We start from the raw sequence: 24,984 nt of genomic DNA, 5'->3' as shown, positions 1-24,984 counted from the left end.
ATGAACTACATCCATAGGAAACAATGTTAACCACTTCAGCCCTGGAGGATTTGGCTGCCAAGTGACCGGGCCACTTTTTGCGATTCAGCACTGCTTCGCTTTAACTGACAATTGCACGTGGCTCCCAAACAAAATTGACGTCCTTATTTTCCCACAAATAGAGCTTTCTTTTGGTGGTATTTGATCACCTCTGCTGTTTTTATTTTTTGCACTATAAACAAAAATAGAGCGATAATTTTGAAAAAATAAGCAATATTGTTTTACCTTTTCCTATAATCAATATCCCCCAAAATATATATATATATATATATATATATATATATATATAAAATTTCCCTCAGTTTAGGCCGATACGTATTCTTCTACATATTTTTGGTAAAAAAAACACAATAAGCATTTATTGATTGGTTTGCTCAAAAGTTATAGCGTCTACAAAATAGGGGATTGTTTTATGGCATTTTCCTTAATAATCTTTTTTTTTACTAGTAATGGCGGCAATCTGAGATTCTTATCCTGACTGCGACATTATTGCGGACACATCGGACACTTTTGACGCCGTTTTGGGACCAGTGTCATTCATACAGCGATCAGTGCCATAAAAATGCACTGATTACTGTGTAAATGACACTGGCAGTGAAGGGGTTAACCAGTGGGGGGTGGGGAATGAGTTAAGTGTGTCCTAGGGAGTGATTCTAACTATGTGGGGACGGGGCTTACTGTGACACGAAACTGATCACTGCTCCCGATGAGAGGGAGCAGACGACCAGTGTTGTGTCACTAGGCAGAACAGGGAGATGCCTTGTTTATAAAGGCATACACCCATTCTGCTGTTCCATGACCCGATTGCGGGACACCAGTGGACATCGAGTCCACGGGCATGGTCACGGAGACTGCGGCGTGCGACAGATTCAAAGCAACGTATATATATGTTGCTTTGCCTGCCATTCTGCTGACGTATAAGTGCGTGAGGTAGTCAGCAAGAGGTTAAAGCGGAGTTCCACCCAAAAATTGAATTTCCGATTTTCGGAACCCTCCCCCCTCCGGTGTCAAATTTGGCACCTTTCCGGGGAGGGGGGTACAGATACCTATCTAAGACAGGTATTTTCACCCAATTCGGGGAACAGACTTGTGCGGGGGTCACGCCCCTACCCGCACCCCCGCTGTCTTCTGGGAAACACACTGTTCCCAGAAGAGAGCGGGGAACCAGTGACGGCATGCCGCGCTACTCACGTATGAGCAGTAGGGAACTGGGCAGTGAAGTCGCAACGCTTCACTTCCCGATTCCCTCACAGAGGATGGCGGCGGGTGCAGCAGAGGGACAAGTGATTGATCGACCTCGGCTACCAACATCTCGGGCAAGCAGGACAGGTAAGTGTACATATTTTAAAAAAGTCAGCAGCTGCAGTGTTTGTACCTGCTGGCGTTTAAAAAAATATAATTGGGCGGACCACCGCTTTAAATGGACTGTAGTGCGTTTCTGCAAAACTGAAAATGCACTAAAAAATGCATCGGTTGAAACAGGCCTCAGGCAGGCTCGCCAAATGTTAGCTGGATTCCTCACTAGGGGACAGCAACGTGAATTTACAAAACAACATATCTATTACAGCAAGTGACAACTAACACTGTTACTGAGCCAACACACTCTGTCCGTTATCAAGGATTAGATGATCGTTTGCTTAAATATTTGAAACAAAGACATTAATACACAAAGAACCAGGAAGAACCCATTCGATTATAAACTTGTCCAGGAAAAAACTCACTTAGCTTTATCTATAATACTTCTTGGCTACATTTCCAAAAGAAACTCTTTATATCAATGAAAGAATGATTACATTTGCATTTATTTCAATAGTACGCGTGGCTTCTTTAGGAAAACAAAGTGTGCCAATAAAATTGCCTGCTGTAATCCTTGGTTGGGTTTGTATAGGGGTGGCACCACATAAGAAGGACAAAGCAATCAGTTGGTGGTACAGAACAGCAGAACACGAAATAGGTAAGAATACTTATTATTTCATTGGTAATAACAAGAAGTATATACTTTTTTTTTTAAGTTAAAAGTTTCTAAATTTTAAAAACTTGAAGGCTTTGTTGTGCCCTAGCAAAGGTCCAAACCAGCAGTGGTCTATTATAATAATTAGGTTGACCACATATGGGTAAATGTCCTCTGTGTTCTTTCTCAGCTTGATAAATATGGCACACACAAAATAACAAACTTGTACGGTACAGAAGAGTGATGGCAGAAAAAGTGTCCCCCCTAGGTCCCCCAGACAACAAACTTTGCACACTTGTAGAGGCGAAATGCGGCTACATGTGTGCCAAGTTCCAGGTCCAGGGGACCTACGACCGGCCGGTAGCGGGTCCCCAAAATCACCGGAGAAATGACCGTTTAACATGGGAGTCTATGGAAGGGGTGCCCGGCTTTGAAAAAAATAAAAAAACGGTGCTCCCCGGCCGTAGGTCCCCCAAACAACAAACTTTGCACACTTGTAGAGGAAGAGTGGGGCTACATGTGTGCCAATTTCGGTACCGGGTCCCCAAAGTCCGGGAGATCAGGCGCAATAAGGTGACTCGAGTATAAGCCAAGGGGGGCATTTTCAGCACAAAAAAATGTGCTGAAAAACTTGGCTTATACTCGAGTATATACGGTAGTTTGTTTTAGCCTTTGTGTCTACAATACAGACCCTGCATTTATCCCAAACATGTTTAACCATTTACCAACCAGCCGCTGCAGTTTTGAAGCTTGGCGGGGCGAAACTATGTTATGTTACATCGCTTCGCCCTGTGGCCACTAGAGGTGCCTGCGCCGCTGGAGGCTGCACGCCCTCCGGAGCAGATGCGGATGCACGGCGGGCACGATCAGTGCCGATCCTGACCTCCCTGGGGCCCTAAGCAAAATTCTGCTATTTTCCAAGTCATGTAACTCTAATGGTTTTTATGTTTAATATGAGGTTCATCCTCTGTAACAACTAGTCCAGACATGTAATTGCTATGATCAATCCGTTCTGACCATAGACACACATTGTCCTGCTGCCTTCTAGCCATTCACAATTCACTCATGTTGGGGCAACAGTGCAATGTTTCCTAAAAGTTGGGGTGCAGAGCTGTGCTAGCCATTGTGTTTTGTTATCTATGGAAGCTGTGTCATCACCCCCCTCCCCCACAATACATACATTTTCAGCATGGCTCTTTATGTTAGAGCAGATGACAGCAAACTGAGAAACTATTAATACAGTAGAGCAGTGGTTCCCAACCTTTTTGGCACCGAGGACGTGGCATAGAATCGGGCCAAGGCAATTTTCGCAGGCAATTTGTCGGGGAAATGGCTGGTGTTAGCGCTTCAATCATCACAGAACAATGGCTGATATGGTGTTGGGATGATTGAAGTGCATTGTTTCTGTCATTGCATTGTAATATGAAATGAAAATGGTTCAAACTCACCATAATGCAGAATCTGCCACCAGATGTGGTTTGTCACTCGCCACGTCGCCTTCCACCAGGTGTGGATTGTCGCTTGCCACAGAACCTGCCACCAGGTGTGGATTGCCATATGTCACCTGCCATCAGATGTGGATTGCCACAACACCTGCCATCAGGTGTGGATTGCTACGTCGCTTGCCACCTTGCCTGCCACCAGATGTGGATTGCCACTTGCCACGTCATCTGCCACCAGGTGGGGGATGCCATGTGACCTTCCACCAGGTGTAGATTGCTACTTGCCATGTCACCTGCCACCAGGTGCGGATTGCTACTTGCCATGTCACCTGCCACCAGGTGTGGATTGCTACTTGCCATGTCACCTGCCACCAGGTGCGGATTGCTACTTGCCATGTCACCTGCCACCAGGTGTAGATTGCTACTTGCCATGCCACCTGCCATCAGGTGTGGATTGCCACATCACCTGATGTGGTTTGCCACCTGCCATTAGATTTTTTTTTGTCACCTGCCATGGTGGTACAGGCCAGTGAGGGAGAACAGCATTAATGCGGGACGGGCGGTGAGTAGGGATGAGCCGAACACCCCCCCAAATGTTCGTGTGAACTTTAGAACCCTATTAAAGTCTATGGGACTCGAACGTTTGAAACGTAAAGTGCTAATATGCAAGTTATTGTCCTAAAAAGTGTTTGGGGACCTGGGTCCTGCCCCAGGGGACATGTATCAATGCAAAAAAAAGTTTTAAAAACTGAATTTTTTTCGGGAGCAGTGAATTTAATAATGCTTAGAGTGAAACAATAAAAGTGAAATATTCCTTTAAATTTCGTACCTAGGGGGGGGTATAAAGTATGCATGTGAAAAAGCGCATGTTTCCCGTACTTAGAACTGTCTCTGCACAAAGTGTAATTTCTGAAAGAAAAAAAGTCATTTAAACCGGACTCGCGGCTATAATGAATTCATTCATAAAAAAAAAAAAAAAGCGTGGGGGTCCCCCCAAATGTAATTACCAAACCCTTCAGGTCTGGTATGGATATTAAGGGGAACCCCGCCGTCAATTTAAAAAAATAAATGACGTGGGGTTCCCCCTAAATATCCATTCCAGACCCTTCAGGTCTGGTGTGGATTTTAAGGGGAACTCCACCCCAATTTTTTTTTAAAAATGGCGTGGAGTTCCCCCAAAAATCCACACCAGACCCCTTATCCGAGCACGTTAATTCCTGACAGGATTCCTGGCAAGCTTGCCTTGCAAAGCCGTGCATACAGACGGCCACTCAAAAGAACCACCGTACTTTTGAATGGCAAGAACACGGTGACGTCATTGACTACGACAAGCTGGCACTCGTCACATTCAATGCCGTCGCCACCAACTTGCTACACCCCACACTAACCTTGTATGCTACTGCGCATGCATAGAACTCTTATTGAGCATGCGCGGGTTTACCTGGGACAGGTAAGCATACAGACAACCGGTTTTCACGGCAGGAAACACTCTGCCGGGAATCCCGACGGAAAAATAGAGAGCAGGGTTCTCTATTTTCCTATCAGGAATCCCAGCCGTTTTCCTCATGGGAAAACTGCTAGGGAGCATACACACGGCCGGTATTCCCGGGCAAATGTTCTCCTGGCAGTTTTCCTGCCGGGAAAATCGGTCATGTGTATGAGGCTTTAAGCCCCATGCACACGAGACGCCAGTGCAAACTTTGCTGAACGCATGTTTTTAAAGGCTAAAACCAGCGCTTAGAAACGCCCGTTTTGCCACGATTGCAGCCGCGTATAGCGGCATTTTAACATGTTTGAGTCTATAAGCGTTTAGTTAAGAATCATCATAAGACCCTCCCTGAGCTCAAAAAACAGTATTATTTAACCATTTCAGCCATTTTGTGAGACCAGAGTGAGTAGCAGCAGCTGAGAGAGCAGCAATGTACTTGTATTTACCGTGTCACTTGCCACAAGTTGTGGATTGTCCACTTGCCATGTCACCTGGCCACATCACCTGCCACGTCACCTGCCACAAGTTCTGGATTGTCCACTTGCCACGTCACCTGCCACAAGTTCTGGATTGTCCACTTGCCACGTTACCTGCCACAAGTTCTGGATTGTCCACTTGCCACCAGTTGTAGATTGGCCACGTCACCTGCCACAAGTTGTGGATTGGTTCAGTGATAGGGGGCGCTGTGGAAGATGTATGTCACTAGAAATTCTAGTGGCTGATACAAGTGGTGGGTGTAGCATATACTTGATATTCCCAACCAAGTGAATTCTAAACAATTGGTGAATAAATTATTAACAGTGGAATACATAAAAATGGAAGTGAAATTGGAAAACCAAAAATACTTCAATAGTAATGGTTGTAGGTGCAAAAAGAGAGAGAGATTGAAAGGGTAAGGGTAAATAATTTGCAAGTTCACAGTCGCTATGCAAACATGAACTAAAAACCCAGAAAAGAAAGTCCAAATGAATGGTGGTTCCTTATCAGTGATCAAACGACACAAAGGAGTAAATTTAATGTCCCAATTCTCGTTAAAGTGCCACTGTGTATATTCAAAGATAGTTGCAGAGAAATCTTCTCAATCAATAAGTGCATCTGAGTGCTCCTTCACCATAATAAGTGCTCAATAGTGGTAATGCATTTAGCAGAACTTGTGGACCTCTTTACTGAAAAAGATGTTCAAATTCGCTTATGCAGGATCATGCCTGCATACATATCATACGCCACAGATGGTATAGATAGACACCTTGGGCCAGATTCAGCATTGAATTACGCCGGCGTATCTATAGATACGCCACATAAATTCAAAGCTGCGCCGGCGTATCTTTTTTCTGTATTCAGAAAGCAAGATACGCCGACATTAGCCTAAGATCCAACTGGCGTAAGTCTCTTACACCGTCGTATCTTAGGGTGCATATTTACGCTGGCCGCTAGGTGGCGTTTTCGGCGTAGAATATGCAAATGACCTAGATACGCTGATTCACAAATTTACGTACGCCCGGCGCTATTTTTTTACGTCGTTTATGTTAGGCTTTTTTGGCGTAAGGTTACTCCTGCTATTAGGAGGCACACGCAATGTTAGGTATGGCCGTCGTTCCCGCATCAAAATTTGAAAAATTTACGTTGTTTGCATAACTCGTCCGTGAATGGGGCTGGACGTAATTTATGTTCACGTCAAAACCAATGACATCCTTGCGGCGTACTTTGGAGCAATGCACACTGGGAAATTTCACGGATGGCGCATGCGCCGTTCGGGAAAAACGTCAATCACGTCGGATCACCAAGAACTAACATAAAACATGCCCCCTCATCCTCATTTGAATTACGCGCTTACACCAGCCCCATTTACGCTACACCGCCGTAACTTAGGAGGCAAGTGCTTTGTGAATACAGCACTTGCCTCTCTAACTTACGGCGGCGTAGCGTAAATACGATACGCTGTGCCGCCGTAACAATGCGCGCCCCTACCTGAATCTAGCCCCTTGTCCTCCAGAATTCAGAGATGATACATGAAACAGAAAAATACTTCCATAGTGCAACCGGTTTTTATTTTAAAAAAGGAGAGTAAAAAACATGGGCCAAGTGGCCACTTACATTAAAAAGTGCCCATTCTGGCACTGGGTCTGCAGGCCTGTCAGTATAAGCACGGATTCCTACACCTCCGTGTCAGCGTGATCATGTGTGTTCCACCGCCAGCTGCTCGCTTGCTACAGGAAGCTAGATGGTTGGGCATACAACAGCGTGACCAGGCTACGCCGCCGACGTACGTTTCGTAAGGATTACGTCTTCAGGGGGACGTGCCTGGTCACAATGGTCACATGTTTTTATCTGTATAATGGCGGAAGTGTACTTTTGATTGTCGTCAATTTCAGCCAATTAGAGCGCAGTCCCAGTGGCGGATTGAACATTACAATTTACTTGCTTCGTGAAGGATCCCATCTGGACAGAGACCTAAATTCTGCTTACATCTCTGTTATCTCCAAACCAGGTAGAGATACAAATGATGTCAGTAATTATCACCCGATATCTTTGATCAACAATGATCTTAAGATTTTAACAAAGATCATGGCAAACAGACTTTCTGGCTTTATTGCTCAGTATATAAATAAAGATCAGGCAAAATTAATTCTGGGACGACAGAGCCCTGGCCAAATACGGAGAGCTATAGATATCATCTCACTATTAAAGTCTCCTTGGGATGGCGACAACCTTCAAGAAAGCTTCCTCTTATCTACTGATCTCCAGAAAGCCTTTGACGCGGTCTCATGGCCATATCTTTTTGAAATCCTGGAAAGACAGGGGTTTGGCCCCAACTTTCTAGGAATCATACACTCTCTTTATTCCAGTCCTAGTGCTAAGGTTAGGTTTCTAGGTCACTACTCTGACTCTTTCAAGATCGAAGAGGGAACTAGACAAGGTTGCACTCTGTCTACATTCATTTTTCCTATCACAATTGAAACATTGGCCATAGCCATTAGAACGCACCCTAATATAAAGAGGGGGTTTAATGTGGTACTCGGGATCATAGATGTGCATTGTTTGCTGACAACCTAGGAGGAAGATCTATTATCTTGGTCCAGACATGATCTATCCTGTCTGGGTAAGTTTAACTCCATCAAAATTACCCTTTTGCCACACCTTCTATATCTTTTCCAGTCCTTGTCTATCCCATTTAAGAAAACCTGTCTACTCAAATTCCAATCTTAAGTAATCTGCTTTGTCTTGGGGGGAAAGGGACACCATTTCTATAAAAACATACTCTACCGGCTGAAGAGCCATGAAGGGCTTGCTCTCCCCAATTTATGGTGGTATTATCATCAAGCAGTGCAGTTAGCTCAAAATTCCGTAGTCTACTCCCAAGGCCCAGAGCCGGACTAGGTTCTAATGGAGAGACAAGCAGTTCCTCATCACACTATTGACTGCCTACTTCTGGAGCCCTCCCAAACTCCTGGCACCTACCCTTTCTCACTCCTTAGCTTTATGTGATCTCTATACAAACATTCCTCTCTAACCTCCAACACCCATTCACTGACACACGTATTTAATAATTCTAACTTTCCCCCAGGCACGAATGTTAAAGCTTTAAAGGCCTCTTCAGAACAGGTCACTTTTTTAACTCCATGGCTCCCATTTTGACAGGGTGTTATCTTTACTAGATGGTATCAAGTTCCCACTAGACTAGTAAGAATTTTTCCAGGTTTTTCTCCCTTGTGTTTCTGAGGTTGTAATCTCCTAAGCTAAATTTTTCACGCATAGTGGGCTTGTCCCCGTATTAGGAGTTTCTGGAATATATATTTTTTTAATGGGATAAGGCTCACTCACAGAGCCATCCAGGCCATGGCGCTCACTCATCGGCCAGGAGAGCATCGCCTATAACTCCTGCAGCTGTAGATCCCATGTCCCAAGAGAGTAAAGCCCTCCCAGGACAGTTCTATTTATCAGCTCACCCAGAATTCTTTCTCTCTCCAGCCAGATGTAACTTGTAGTTTGCAGCAAATTTAGATCCATTAAAATCTCAGCTGTTTGGACTACATGTCCCACAATCACTTGCTTTCAGTAGTGGTCTCTCGCTCTCTCTGCATTTAGGAAGTCATGTCCTAATCCCCATGCTGGGCACTAGAGGGAACAATGCTCAATGCAATCTTCATTAAGTAATGTGCCATGATGGCATAAGCGATACATATTCGCTACATCAGTGAACGGCTGTGTTGGGAGGGTGTCAGGACAAGTTTAAACTTTGAAGGAAAGAAGACAGAGTTCCCATCACATAGAGATTGGATCATGGTGTATTCCCCAGCTTAGTGTGGCCAGTTCTTAATATACAAACAGGGGGCTTGACAGGAACATCAGGGATTTCACACAAAGAAAGCAATACAAAGACAACAGGAGACTTATTCACACAGGTGCATAGTACAGCAGACACATATCAAGAATTTGAATGGTTGAGTTTATATATTTTTTAAGAGAGAATGTGATTGCAATATACAAATCTTTCAATGCTGACTGTAGTATCGGGAGGAACCAATCGATTTGGATGAGAAGCAGTTTAAGATTAAACTGCATCAAGGGGTTTCTTACTGTTCGAGTGGGAACAATGTGGAACTCCCTTCCACAGTGTGTGGTGTCAGCAGGGAGTGTAGATACAGTAAATAGAAAAAAAAATGATTAGATGTGTTTCTTATGCCGCAAACACACGATCGGTTTGTCTGATGAAACTGTTGTTTGTGTGTGGGCCCCATCGGTTATTTATCCATTGGTTAAAAAAAATAGGAACTCGTTTTAAAATTATCTGATGGATAAAAAACGTATAGAAAAAAACGAACGTCTGTAGGCACGTCCATCGGTTAAAAATCCATGCATGCTCAGAATCAAGTCGACGCATGCTTGGAAGCATTGAACTTCATTTTTTTCAGCACGTCATTGTGTTTTACGTCACCGCGTTCTGACACAATCGTTTTTTTAACTGATGGTGTGTAGGCTCGACTGATCATTAGTCAGCTTCATCGGATAATTGATGGAAAAATCCACCATACCGTTTTCATCGGATGGAACGATCGTGTGTACAGGGCATTAGTGAACAAAACATACAAGGATATGAGGATTTGTAGCAAAAAAATGTACAATGAACAGGATGGACTATTGTGTCATTCAACCTCATCAACTATCTAGGATGACAAGCTTTTGCTAGGGAAGATGATTGGAACTATTTTTTAAATTGAATAATTTGAACACATTAATGAAAGAACACAAATACTGTTATAACGCAGAATTTTCATTCTTATAAAATATGTTGACAGATTTTAGGTCTTTTTATGGTTTCCTTTCTTCCTAGGTTTCACCATGGATACCTCAATGCACAATTCACTCCTTTTTCACCAAACATTCCTAAAAGGCAAACCAAAAGCTCTCGGGGTAAGTGCAATTTCAGGAAAGGTTAAAGTGTTTGCAAAGATATATTTTTATTAATACCAAACATGTTATACTCACCTGCTCTGTGCAATGGTTTTTCAAATAGTACCCCCCGATCTTCCTCTTCTTGGGTCCCCCACCAGAGATTTGACCCCCCCACCCCAGCCCCGCTGAGTGCCCCCCATAGCAAGCCGCTTGCTATGGGCGTACTCTTGCGTGCACGCTTCTGAACCCCATACTCTGTGTCCATAAGCCCTGTCCCAGAGCCCCGCTCTCTGTGCCCATAACTCCCGATCCCTCCTCACTGGCTGTAATTGACAGCAGCATGATCCAGTGACTCCTGTGGCTGCATCTCAGCCAATGAGGAGGGAGGGACCTGGGAGATCCGCAGTGTTATTTTGGACAATTTCATGCTCCCAACTTGGTGGGAACAGTTTGGGGATGGCCCCTTCCTGTTCCAACACCAGTACACAAAGCAAGGTCCATAAAGACATGGATGAGCGAGTTTGGGGTGGAGGAACTAGACTGGCCTGCACAGTCCTGACCTCAAGCCATTAAAACACCTTTGGGATGAATCAGAGTGAAGATTGCGAGCCGGGCCTTCTCACACACATTAGTGTCTGACCTCACAAATGCGCTTCTGGAAGAATGGTCAAACATTCCCATAGACACACTCCTAAACCTTGTGGACAGCCTTCACAGTTAAAGTGGTTATAGCTGCAAAGGGTGGGCCAACTCAATATTGAACCCTATGGACTAAGACTGGGATGCCATTAAAGTTCATGTAAAGGCAGGCATCGCAATACTTTTGACAATATAGTGTATGCAGGGCTCAAAATTTCAAGTCCTGAGCTACTAGCCAGGCCTCAAGGCTTACTCGCAACCAGTTGCCCCGCCCAACCCCTACCATGTCCCGCCCCCTAATCCCACCACTATACACGCCCTCATAAATCTCATGAAATTACACTTAAATGTTTTATGTAGAATTAAGTTAAAAAAAAAAAATATTAACAACTACTTTATCTGTGCCCAAAAATGCAGCCTGCCCATGTCTACCAATGCAGCATGTGTCCCCAATGCAGCAAAATGTCCCCACTTTGCAGCCAGGGTCCCCCCACAATTGCAGCCAGAGTTCCCCCACAATTGCAGCCAGAGTTCCCCCACAATTGCAGCCTACCTGTGCTGGGTAGGAGAGGAGCCGGAGCCGCCTGTCTGTTCAAACCGCGGGGAACATAACAGCTTTCAATTCAATAGCAGTGTTCCCCCGCCGCAAGCCATCATATACAGCCCCTCCCCCCTTGTCCGGGAAACTTTGATAGACAGATCACCCGTCCAATCCTGGGATGGGTGATCGGTCTATCAAAGTGCCCGGACAAGGGGGAGGGGCTGTATATGACACGCGCGGCGGGGAACACAGCTATTGAATTGAAAGCTGTTATGTTCCCCGCGGTTTGAACAACCAGACGGCGGCGACAGCAGCGGCGACTCTCCTCTCCTTGCTCGCCCCCCCCCCTGCTGCCAGGCAGCCCACACTCGCCAGCCCTCAAAATTTACTTGCAAAATGCAAGAAAGGCGAGTGTAAATTTTGAGGGCTGGTGTATGTACCTATTGGACTATTGTCTGTGTATTTCTTTTGTAGCCTATTTTTTCAATAAAAAAATTGTACAACCCCACCCCCCTTCAAAAAAAATAAAAAAAGAATTCAAATTTTGAATAGAATAAATGATTTTACAAATGCGGATTCGAATTTTCCAAATTTGGTCAAATAAAAATAATATGAACGAATTCAGAAATTTTTAAATTAAATTTAAAAAACGAATTCTGAAAACAAATTAATACATATTTAACTGAACAAAATTATTTAAATAACAATCAAATATGAGGGTGCCAACTTATATTACGTGGTGCGAAGAACTTAATGAAGCATAAGGCGGCTGCCCCTTTAATATTATTGCATAGTGTGTTTTGCACTATTAAAGAAAAATAAAGCTCTGCCCTAGTAACCCAAACTACAAAAGTGATAGTGTACCAAGTGAAATTAAACCATATGAAGAAATAAAAAGTCCATAATCAATATTTGTTTAAAAAAAAAAGAAGTCCATTGGTAAGAAAGATGACCAATCACTTGTAACGCCGCTGTAGTAACATCTCAGTAGAACGGGCGCAGCTGCTTCTTTCCCTGGCAGCTGCGATCCGCTCTGTTCACTTGCTGTCTCACTTCCTGTGCGCTCCACGCTGGAACGCGGAAGTGCGCCACCTAGCCGCGCCTCTTGCTGCGCTCCACTGCGGCTTATTTAAACCCCCAGCTCTGACAGTATGGCGTTCCACTATTCTGCTAGGGCGCCACTGTCATCTGGGGTTCCGCACCCTCCTGAACCTACCTGCCTCACCCTGCACCAAACCACGAGGATCCCTTACGTTTGCCCTACCTTCAACTTGAGCCAGGACTGGATCTAAAGGACGCTCATCCCAGCTCAGCATCCACTACAACCGCAAGTACTCTGTGCCATTGTTACCAAGTATCATAGGAAACCTTCATGTCTGTTCAGTAGTGCTCACATGCCATTGATCCGTGCTAATATACCAAGTATTGTTGGAAGCTCCTCATGCCTGCTCAGTACCTGTCATGCCATTGATCCGTGCTAATATACCAAGTATTGTTGGAAGCTCCTCATGGCTGCTCAGTACCTGTCATGCCATTGATCTGTGCTAATATACCAAGTATTGTTGGAAGCTCCTCATGCCTGCTCAGTACCTCACATGCATTTGATCCGTGCTAATATACCAAGTATTGTTAGAAGCTCCTCATGCCTGCTCAGTGCCTGTCATGCCATTGATCTGTGCTAATATACCAAGTATTGCTGGAAGCTCCTCATGCCTGCTCAGTACCTCACATGCCTTTGATCCATGCTAATATACCAAGTATTGTTGGAAGCTCCTCATGCCTGCTCAGTACCTCACATGCATTTGATCCGTGCTAATATACCAAGTATTGTTAGAAGCTCCTCATGCCTGCTCAGTGCCTGTCATGCCATTGATCTGTGCTATTATACCAAGTATTGCTGGAAGCTCCTCATGCCTGTTCAGTGCCTGTCATGCCATTCATCTGTGCTAATATACCAAGTATTATTGGAAGCTCCTCATGCCTGCTCAGTACCTCACATGCCATTGTTCCGTGCTAATATACCAAGTATTGGAAACTCTTCATACCTGCTCAGTAATCTCTCATTGCCAGTGATCTGTCTTAATGTTGCCAAGTATTAATTGAAGCCTTCCATACCTGCCAAACACTGCTTACATGCCTATGAAGTGTGTATTACTGCATAGCAACTCAGTATTAGTCATATACCTATGAACTGTGTTACCCAGACCCAGGTATAACCCTATCGTGCAGCTCTAGAACTACATCTTCTCACCTTCCCCTCGCATCATAGTCTCTAGTTCAAACCTTTACCTAAGTGACGCATATGAAGGAATAAGCGCCATTTACCTTTATGAGACTGTGATGACAGAACCCTCAGGCCCCGTACACACGATAGAATCCATCCGCTGAAAAATCCCAGCAAATGGGTTTCAGCGGATAGGTACACTCCAGCGGATCTGTTTCCGCGGATATTTCTCCCCTGGGATGGATTCCAGCAGATCGAATATTTGCTGACATGCCAAGCAAATCCATCTGCTGGAATCCATCCCAACGGATGGATCCGCTGGTCTGTATAGACTCACCCGATCCATCCGTCCGAAGGGATCCCCCGCATGCGTCGTAATGATTCGACGCATGCGTGGAATTCCTTATATGACAGCGTCGCGCACGTCGCCGCGTCATAATCGCGGCGACGGCGCGACACGTCATCGCCAGAGGATTTCGGCGCGGATTTCAATGCGATGGTGAGTACACTCCATCGCATTAAAATCTGCTGAAATCCTCGAGAGGATTTATCCGCGGAAACGGTCCGCTGGACCGTATCCGCGGATAAATCCTCCCGTGTGTATGGGACCTCACTCTCTACATAGGTTGAGAGTGAAACCTGGGTTCGAACCTGAGAAGCCTCCGCAGTTGCGATCCATAGATCAAAACCCAGTTTGGCGTATCGTTACATCACTGGACTCTTTTCAGAAAATATTTGTGCATAAATCTTTAGTATACAGTGCTCCACCGAATGTACCGTGTACAAATATATAGACGCTCACCAGAATTCTTTGGACAGCAGAGTGACCATCGAAATCAATCAACCTCTCAGGGGACCAGCACAAAATTTTCCACCAATCTCCTCTCTCCTTTCTCCTACTTAATAGCACTGCAATAAAGGCTCCAGGAGGGGCCACAAGAAAGAAATGTATAGTGTAGGTCACTTCCTCGATGCCGCAATGTCTCCTGGGAGCTTTTGTCATTGTTCCCAGGAGACATTGCGGAGGTCTGCCGCAAGTTATCGCGGGATTTAGAAAGAACTTGCTTAAAAAAAAAAACATGCGCTTTAGTAATTATGCATATGAGTGTATCCTTTTTTTTTTTTTTGGTGGGGGAGTGGATCTTGGGTGGGAGTTCCCACACTTTTTTCCCCAGGACTTGACCCCTGGGTGAAGAGGAGAAATTGCAGATTCAGGCTTGGATAATACAGAAGCAGTCCTGCTTTAAACAACGCTTTACTTTACGTCGCCCCTCAGCCGAGGGGGTATAGTGTACCTGGACAGGCCTCTCACACCGACCTGGCAGCCAGAATATCACTCGGAGCACTGGAGGAAGAACAAGTCTCTGCCACAGACCTGGTGCAAATGAATATCGGGAAAGAACCTCTGCCACAGGCCCTTCCCCCGTAACGTAGGATTATGAAGTGAATCTTCCCCCAGTAAATTTAGTGCCTGAATCTCCCTCAGGTAGTCTTTCAAATGGTCACCGACTGACAGGTTGCCATCAAACAAACTGTCAATGTCCAGTCACCTCGATCCCCGATGGATTGTCAAAGCCCTGTTGGATCACCTGCCTCCGGGCTCTCCTCAGACCCACCCATGAGACCCACCGAACAGCACAACTCGCTTGGGATCTTCTTCAAAGTTTCTGGAACCCAGTAGATCACTGGGGTCCCACCATAGCTTCAGTTGCTCCGTGCCAACATTGTGCCCGGAACCCAGAACATCGCGTAGCACGTGCGCCCCGGCCTGGTAGGCCATATCGCCGGGGCCCGTGATGTGCGCACACCCTAAAGGTGGGTGCCGCACCCGGAACAAACACCAGAAAACAAACCTCACAAAATGGCGTCCGCTCAAGAAGTACCCTCCCCCAGCATGCCCCACGAGAGAAAACCCCTCCTGATTGGCTGCTGGCAAGAGGCGCCTCGGACTGGACTCCACTGCTGCCATCTGCCGTTCCAGGTTGAAGAAGCACCCCTGGAACACAGAATAAACCAACAGCACAGCCCAGCTAGAGTAGAGGCCTAATTTACATGAATTAGCTGGATGAGAGTAAAGTAACACTCTCATCCCCCTCTGAATTTAACATTTCATCTGGACTGAAAGTACACAGGCGCTACACATGTGTTGCGCTATACAATTTTCTCACTCACTCAACCCTGTGAAGTTTATGTTACAGTGATCGCACCCACCCCATCACCTGAGAATAAAAGTGACAGCTGATGAGGAAAGTACGACCCTGGTTTTGGTTGACCTCCAAACAAACCTCATGACAATAACCCAGACATCAGGACTGTGGTCACTGCATAACCTGTGCGTGGTTCACCATCGCCTGTAATCGCTTACCATCGCCTGTAATACCTGAAACCATTGACAGGTTCTTAGCATCTGGGATGGGAACCTACTTCACCAGACTGCTGCTTGCCGGTTCAAATTCTATCAAAGAAAGACAGTCTTGGCACAAACCTGGTTAGAATTAGAAAGGTTAGTGTTATTAGTTTGAAAAACTGCCATTTTTACATTTATTTATCCCCCCCATTTTCTTCCTCATTACAGACTGAAGGAACAAATGCGTGGTGCAGGAAAAAAGAAACAATGAAATGGCCTATGATACTTTTACCTCCTTAGACTTGTATATTTATCCATGTGTACAGCTGTCTACATACACATGCTCTCTATGTACAAACACTTTCAGAAACTCCTTGGACCTGAAAAATACTTATAAGCAAAAATCATTACTCTATAGCTTCATATTTAACCTGCAAAGAATGGCAAACAAAAATGACATTGCTGTACATTGACAATTTACCAATGACATTCCTTCAAAACCGATTCAAACAAAACCCTCTGTAACCCTTACTTTTCCCGTTCCTACAAAAATACAACAGCCACGACGCGTCGGAGGATCGCCACGATAAGTTTGAACATATTCAAGTTACTACATACAAACATTCAGATACAAATGTGGGGGAGATATTCATAGTTTCCAAAACCAAAAATTAAAAACCAAAACAGCCAGAATTCTACCTTCACTCTTTCAGCAATAGAAGAAAATACAATGGGAAAAGCATGAGAGCAGCTTGAGAACCTTGCATGGACCAGCCATACAAGGTTCAAACAAAACAGGCATGAGAATTGTAACCATAGTTCCTCCTCTGAGGATCACCAAAGTGTGTACTACACCTCCATCAACACACTCATTACAGATTTCTGAAGCCACAGCTGAACTACATCCAAGGTATCTTTATTCTGAGGTCTCGTACCTCCAGCAAAAGTACCTTCCAAAGGAATTTACCTTACTGTACCCTCTGACCATATATGTCATTCTTTACGGGGTTTCATGTCTGGAGCCCCAAACCCAGACCTCATGTGTGGTGCAGCTGTCTGACTGGTGCACTGCATGGACGGCACATTTGCCCATGACGATTCAAATCGCTTTTTTTGGTGAACTCTGCGTCCAGAGAACCCTGCGCTTTATTTTCGGAGCGGTTTATTACCATAATCGACCCCTGCATCCTGATTATTCTACACGGCCTGAGCAGGGCTGTTGGCGTACTACTCCTCACCTTTATGCTAATACAATCGCGCACTGGAATTCCGATTATTCTACACGGCCCGACCTGTCTCACGATATAAAGCCTTCTAAACGTGTTTGTCAGACAACCTACAAAGCATTATGAAATCCTCCACCATTGAAAACATTATTATGGCTTCTATCTACCTGCATCTAGATGTTACAACAGTAATGGTGATGCCCTCCTGTACTACTCTCTACCCAAAACTGTATTTACAGTATAAAACTTCACAAAAACAACTAAAATTAAACTTTAAAACACTCTTTTAACCACCAAAGTGTTCTCCATTGTCCTTTCAAAACACAAATCTCATTGCTCATCTTTCAGAAGACCCCAAACTCCTCACACCAACTTTCTGTTGATATATAAATGCTGAAAAGTACTTCCTGTTGTATGCTCAGCTCTCAAAACTGGTTTATTTACATATCAACGACAGGAAGAGGGAGGGGGAAGCCTAGCTTCATCGCCTAGTCTTATCAACACATCAAAAAAATCCATGGCTAAACATCATATATTTCAACAATTTCACCTGGGAAGTCAAACCACAAGTTTTGAGACCCAAACATTACACAGCAGTAAACAAAGAGCCAAAACTGAATCTCCTGCTTTTTTTTTTTTTTTTTTTTGTTAAAAAAACAAAAACACCTTTAGTTCAGGAATAGGAAAAATAATCCCCCCCATACTGCAAAATGGGAGTTGATCCCCCCTGATCCAGACATCCCCTTTTGCAGGCTACACAATACCAGCTTCAAAAACAATGAATTGCCCTCTGGGAAACTCCCAAATATTTAAACATAAAAACAACACACCACTGTGCACAAAAACACAGTCAAAGCCAGTCCCACAATCCATCAAAATTCAGTGCAAAGCAGAGTCTTTCACCCAAAAACAAAATTCAACACAAAAAATCTCCACTCTTACACTGCAAAGTCAGCCGGTAGGTTAAATTGGCCCTAGCATGTGCAATCGCGTCGGGAAAAACAATTTAACTGCGCCTCCAAATAATTTTTTTAAAACAGGACAGACCGTACTACACAGACACCAAACATCTAAATCGGCCCCAAAGACTGCAAAATTCCACCAGCAAGATAGCCGACGAATACCACACCCAAAGGAAAGGTGGCTGCACCTTTCCCTATAGGATCACCCACAGGCCAAACAGTATAAAGCAAAAATCCCTCAAAATGTGTGTTTCTCCCGGATAAAAAACATTAAGTACTGCGCCTCTCAAGATAGTTGACAAGCTAGGCCACAGCAAAATGGTGGATGAAATCTGCACTACTGCAAGATGGCCGACAAGCCGCATGGCATCAACAAAAGGCAGTCCACAGAAATATGGCGCCTATAACTCATGCAATTGTTCCTGCAAAAAAACAGCACAAACTGGCGGACACATGCCCACGACACAAACATCACACTCCAACCTCAAGACATTTTCTACTACCAGATGGGATTCAACCAATCTCAGACTGCCCCAGTCAGCTCTTTAGAGCAGGTTGCGGAAGTACTAAACACTGGGTGACACTATGACAATACATATTAAATACATCTTGAAATTTCCACAACAGTACAGATACCAGCTGCCATGGAAGAGGAATTCAGAAAAAGGTTGCGAGAGATGCAGATACAGCATAGAAGACCAGTATCATCTGATTCTATCCGCTGCAAACTCTGGAAGAATGCACTACCTCTCAAGCAACAGCACCAGGGAAAAGTTCTCCCCTCCATCCATGTAAGGTACTGGTCGCAGTATGAAGTACGAATGTTGTTATTAGGGGAACAACAGAAGCAAGAGTGGACAGCTGAGTTAAGCAGGCTGATCCGGGCAGAGATGCGGTTGGACGAGAGCTACAGAGCCCTCCGGTGGTATGTAGCCCAAGAGTGCCCGTGGTCAGTGGATGACAGCCCTACGGAAGGCTTTGACTATGATGATCTGTTATTGTTGTATTGGAGGCTGACCAGGGACCCTGACTTTGGGAATGATCGGGAGTGGCGTTTGGGGGAAATAATGGAGCACAGAGAGCGAAGACTGAATGTCTCAGAAAGGGCACTGGGCAGAGGAAGATTTGGAGTTTCTGGCTGTTAAGGAATGGGAGCTGGAGATCACCTACAAACAGCTGCTAGATTCTGCTCAGCAGATGGGTGGGGATCCCTTTGTCTGCGACTATCAAGAAATACCAGTTGACAACTCTGATATCCTGGCTGAAGAATCGGCAGTGGAAAATCTGGAGATTGCCATCCCCAAAGCTGAAGTGCTGACAACAGGGCAGAGTTCTGCTAACCTCTGCCCAGCACTGATAGCATCTTCTGGGTTCCACGGACAGGAGATGGTGAACCTCTATCCCCATATATTAGTTGCAGAGACAGGGGATTTGATAGACTGTTCTGCTGAGGAAGAACGACCTGATGAGCCTCCAGCAGAAGAGCTGGTATCGGGGTCAAACTTCAGTGTGCTCTGCCCAGCAATATCTGTGGAGTTGCAAGGAACTTCCCCAGCTGGTCACGGGACAGAGGGTCCAATACCTCTGCCCCACACCTGTGGCAGTTCCGGAGGTTCTTGGTGAGAAGGTGGCGATCACCTCCCAGCAGCCAGATGAGGGAACGGAAAAGGAAGCAGCCAGCTCACCTCCCCAATGGCAGCTGCACAGTTTGGGAGGGGAGGAATTCAGCCTCCTGCCCCAACGTTTAGCCAAAACGCATGATGTGGAGTCCTCAGCAGAAGTGCTGGCAACAGGACAGAGTGCTACCAAACTCTGCCCAGCACCGGCGCCAACTGTGTAGTTCTAGAGAGCCGGGGCAGTCGGTCCCTCTCTCCAGTGACAAGCTGAGGTAGTAAAGCTTTTACTCCCAGCTGAATCACTGGCAGCAGGACAGAATGCTACTGGCCTCTGCACACAACTGCAGCTTGAGATGATATTGGGGGATGGGCCTACGGTCTCCACTCACAGCAACCTAGCAGAAGAGCTGGCAACAGAGCAGAGTGCCGCTGGCCTCTGCCCTCAATTAACAAAAGAGGGAGTCCCTTTGGTAGTGGATGGGACTTCGGTCTTCACTGACACAACTCCAGAAAATGGTGTGACACTGAGACAGGAGGATGTCAGCCTTGCTTTGCAAGCACTGGGTGATTTTTTTCTACCACAAGTGGATGGAACTTCAGTCCCCACCTGTATACCCCAAAGATGGTGGGCAGTTGGCCCAGATCCCCAACAGAAATGACGGAGTGAGCCTAGTCACCCTGTCTTTTCTTCAGCGGGTGAAAGGACTCCAGGGAGAAGGGCCAGTCCAGACCTCCCCCCAGCGGCGGATATGTTCTCTGAGAAAGGCAGAGGTTGGCTGGGTGAGTAATGCTCTGTTTGGGACAATTTATTTGGGGTACTGCTTGGATACCGTCATTGGGGGACTGGAACTACTGATTAACTTCATAATCAACCCGTCTGGGGTCTCCTCTTGTGTTAGTCTCCTGCTGAAAGGGGAGAGATGTGACGGGAGGGACCGTGGAACCCAGAATCCCTTGGAAAGTATGGGATACCCTTGTTTCAGCTCCCCATGCACCTCTTATGTCTAAGTCACCCTGTGTCTATTGGGGCACAGGGTGAGCAAGAAAATAATGAACCCTGAGAATATGATTGGATTACTTCAAATGGGACAGTAATATTCATTAACAATATCTCCCTAGCCATATTAGAAAGACTGACTGATTCATACTGTGATGCCGCATACACACCATCACTTTATGTGATGAAAAAAACCAAAATTTTCTGTGAAGTAAAAAACGACGTTTTTGAAACTTCAATTTTCAAAGACGAAGTTGCCTACACACCATCGTTTTTCTCACAATGTTCTAGCAAAGCGAGGTTACGTTCCACCACGTTTTTCCATTGAAGCTCGCTTCATATGTAGCTTCTGGGCATGCGCGGATGAAAAAACGTCGTTTTAAACAACGTTTTTGCTACACACGGTCAATTTCTGTGAAGTAAAAGTTGACGTTTTGAAAAACGACACATAAAATTGAAGCATGCTTCAATTTTTTTTGGTCGTTTTTTAGAAGACATAAAACTACGTTTTCCCCCACACACGGTCAATTAAAGTGACGTTTTTAAAAACGTCATTTTTTTTCATCACATAAAACGACCGTGTGTATGCGGCATAAGGCCTCGTACACACGACCGGATCTATCCGCTGGGATTGATCCACGGATCAGTTCCAGCAGACAAATCACGTCGTGTGTACGGCCTAGCGGACATTTTTCGGCGGAGATTTCTCCAGCCGACGGATTTCAAGCGGATAAAAATTTCTTAGCATGCTAAGAAATTTATCCGCTGGTATCCAGTCCAGCGGACTGATCCGGTCGTCTGTACAGACTCGCCGGATCAGTCCGTCCGCTCCCCTCCCTCACATGCGTCGTAATGATTTGACGCATGCGTGGAAGTATTTACCTTCCAGCGGCGCGCACGTCGCCGCGGCATCTTTGCGGCGACGGCGCGACACGTCACCACGGATGTATTCCGCGCGGATTTCGATCTGATGGTGAGTACAGCCATCAGATCCAAATCCGCCAGAGGATTTATCCGCTGGGAACGGTTCGGCGGACCGTTACCAGCGGATATCCTCTCGTGTGTACGAGGCCTTAGGAGGTGCTGATGTCAACTCCAGCCACCTGTCGGTCTGTTATAATGTAAATGAGTCTAGTGTGGATTCTCTTTCACCCATTGTCTGTGCTAATTGACCCTGCAATTGTATGAAGGAGTTCTGTGTTGTTATGTATGATAATGTGTATTGTAGTTTAGGAGACAGCCAGGCTAGGCATGCCTAGGCTGTCTAACGAGATTAGTTAATGAGCTCATGTTAATTAGGTTTCTGGTCACAGGTGTATTGCTAGAGTAATATAAAGCAGGTTGTAGGAACCTCCTCTTTTACTGTATATAAGACTGTATTCCTCAATAAAGATTATGATTCCTGCTTGACCCTCAAGACAGAGCTTTGTCTCGTATTTGGTAGAGAATTATTCTTATGGGTTCCTTGTTTGGCTGATTGGAGTGTCTGGTAGCTGCCTTGTGTTTGGGAATGGAATGTTCTAAACTACTTTAAACCCCTTTCATACTCGGGGTATCGTTACAGGTATGAATACTTTTTCAAGGCACTGTACATTGTCAAAAAGAACATTTTAATAAAACAACATGTAAAGCACCCCTGCCCTCCCATGCTCACGTGAACATGCATGTAAGTCCCACTCACATATGCAAACAGCTATTGTACCACACATGCAGCCAGCACCGGCTGACAGGGGAGAGCAGACCAAAGTGGCCTGAAAATAGGCAAGTATATAGATCTTTTATACCCAGGTTAGTCAGAATAGGTGTTAAAACGTATTAAACGTATTCCAGTTTTATATTGACGTGTATTTGCCAGTAAATGAGACTTGCCATGAGAAGCTGTCACTGTTGACCTCTTTACTTACCTAGTTTTAGTCACTTTACTGCATTCTCAATTTATTACACAAGATAGCACCAAGGATAATTATGGCCAGTCATCCATAATCCATATAATATTTTTTTCCCTGCAGATTGTGCTGATTGTTTCTGGTGTGTTGGAAGTTGCTCTGGGTATAGCATCGGTATATACAGGAGCATTCTACTCCTTGTCTAGTGGAATCGATTTTTGGGGAGCAGTAGTTGTAAGTAAAAATATTCTTTGATATTATTGAGGCACAGAAAATTCTAGTTACCGTACATTACTAAGACACAGAATGGTTAATTCTAGTTACATTGCTCAAGCATTTGTTAAAGCAGAACTCTAGGATCGGCAAACAATCCCCCATTAGTACACCCCCCTACACAAAACACTAAACAGTTATTATATTTGTGAAATTCCTTACCATTGAAGAGAAAAGTCTAATTGAATTTTCAGGTCCTCTCTGTAATTTAAAAAAATGCAGCATGTATTCTGCCAAGGAGGAGCTGTTAGAACAGAGATCAGGGCTGTCTTTACCGCAGGGCAAAAGGGGAAGCTGCCCAGGGCCCAGTCATTGCTGTGGGGCCCTAAGCAGCTACCAGCGGTTTGCGTGGAGGGAGACTGTCCTGACATTGGGAAGCTCAGCGGCACATAGCTAGCGCTGCACACAGTGCCCAGCTGAGTAGGAGGTGCCTGGAAAGTTTTGACAGGTGGAAAGCAAAAACGTCAGTGTATGCGAGGAGAGCTGTCAGCACGAGTTAAACAGTGGCTTGCCGACATGTGTAGCTCTGTTTTAGCAGAGGAATGGATGGCTGTCAGAAATCCTGATGTTGAGTTGAAACAGAGATGGATTGCCAGGAAGATCGGGTAAGGGCTCTCACCCTCAATACACCCAGTGGCCAGATGGGGAAGGATCGAGGGGAGTTCCAATGCTCCAAAGTGTGGAATCCAAGCCCAAAGAGATCACTCTCCGGTCCCGATGGTCAGGGGAGGAAGACAGAGCGAATCGGTCTGGAACGGAGTGACAGGAACAAGCGGGAAGCTTACTTCCGGGTCCGTGCAGACTGAAAAGCAGCGATAATCACAGGCAGACAAAGGGCGGTCAGAGGACCGCAAAACAATAGTAGAGACAAATGTAGGACTACATGTTTTGGGGAATCTCCCCTTCGTCAGGTCACATGACCATCGGGACCAGAGAGCGATCTCTTTGGGCTTGGATTCCACACTTTGGAGCATTGGGGCTCCCCTCGATCCCTCCCCATCTGGCCACTGGGTGTATTGAGGGTGAGAGCCTTACCCGATCTTCCTGGCAATCCATCCCTGCTCCAACAACATCAGGGTTTCTGACAACCAGAGACTGATGCAGAAGAGGAAGCAGGAGGAGCCAGAGACCTTTCTTGGTTTTTGAGGTGTCTACTCCACTGCAGCTCGTGCTTTGCACTTAGATGCCTGGTCATGCAGGTTGTGCTCAGGTTGAGAATGTTTATGCCTCGCTTCAGGCTCTGATTGCACAACGTGCAAACCACGCGTGTCTTATCATCAGCACATTGTGTGAAGAACTGCCACGCTAGGGAACTCCTTGGACCTGGCTTTGGTGTGCTCGGTCCCTTGCTGCGTTGGGCAGTAGCAGGCGTACTGTCTAGGGCAGACCTGGGCAAACTACGGCCCGGCGGACCTTTTAATCCGGCCCGCCGCCGCAGCCTACTGTTATCACCGCGGCGGGGAACATAACAGACAGCGTTCGTTTGAACAGCTGTTTTCCCCGCCGCGCATAGACACTCCCCCTTGGACGGATCTGTCCAATCGCGAGCAAGGGGGAGTCACATAGACACTCCCCCTTGCTCACGATTGGACAGATCCGTCCAAGGGGGAGTGTCTATGGCATAGACACTTCCCCTTGGACAGATCTGTCCAATCGCGAGCAAGGGGGAGTCACATAGACACTCCCCCTTGCTCGCGATTGGACATATCCGTCCAAGGGGGAGTGTCTATGGCGATTGGATGGATCTGTCCAATCGCGAGCAAGGGGGACTCACATAGACACTCCCCCTTGCTCGCGATTGGACAGATCCGTCCAAGGGGGAGTGTCTATGCGCAGCGGGGAAAACAGCTGTTCAAACGAACGCGGTCTGTTATGTTCCCCGCCGCGGTGATAACAGTAGGCAGGGCCGGGAGGGGTCACTGTGCCCATCACACGCAGCCACTTGTGCCAACACATGC

The 24,984-nt window shown here is 45.7% G+C and overlaps 1 protein-coding gene across 2 annotated transcripts in view; it reads left to right on the top strand.

Annotated features, from left to right (window-relative positions):
- Positions 1–10,254: 10,254 nt before the first annotated feature.
- LOC120909313 (membrane-spanning 4-domains subfamily A member 8-like) overlaps positions 10,255–24,984 on the top strand; it is a 64,671-nt gene continuing 49,941 nt past the window's right edge. The window contains exons 1-2 of one of the 2 annotated variants that reach the window (XM_040321062.1): positions 10,255–10,333; positions 22,877–22,987. In XM_040321062.1, coding sequence (XP_040176996.1) covers positions 10,262–10,333; positions 22,877–22,987 — 183 coding nt within the window. In that variant the 5' untranslated portion in view covers positions 10,255–10,261. The remainder of the gene's footprint in view (positions 10,334–22,876; positions 22,988–24,984) is intronic. The other variant, XM_040321063.1, reaches the window with a different exon arrangement.

Source organism: Rana temporaria, chromosome 8, assembly GCF_905171775.1.
Source record: "Rana temporaria chromosome 8, aRanTem1.1, whole genome shotgun sequence".
Taxonomy (NCBI): domain Eukaryota; kingdom Metazoa; phylum Chordata; class Amphibia; order Anura; family Ranidae; genus Rana; species Rana temporaria.
This window is presented reverse-complemented; position numbering and strand designations above follow the sequence as displayed.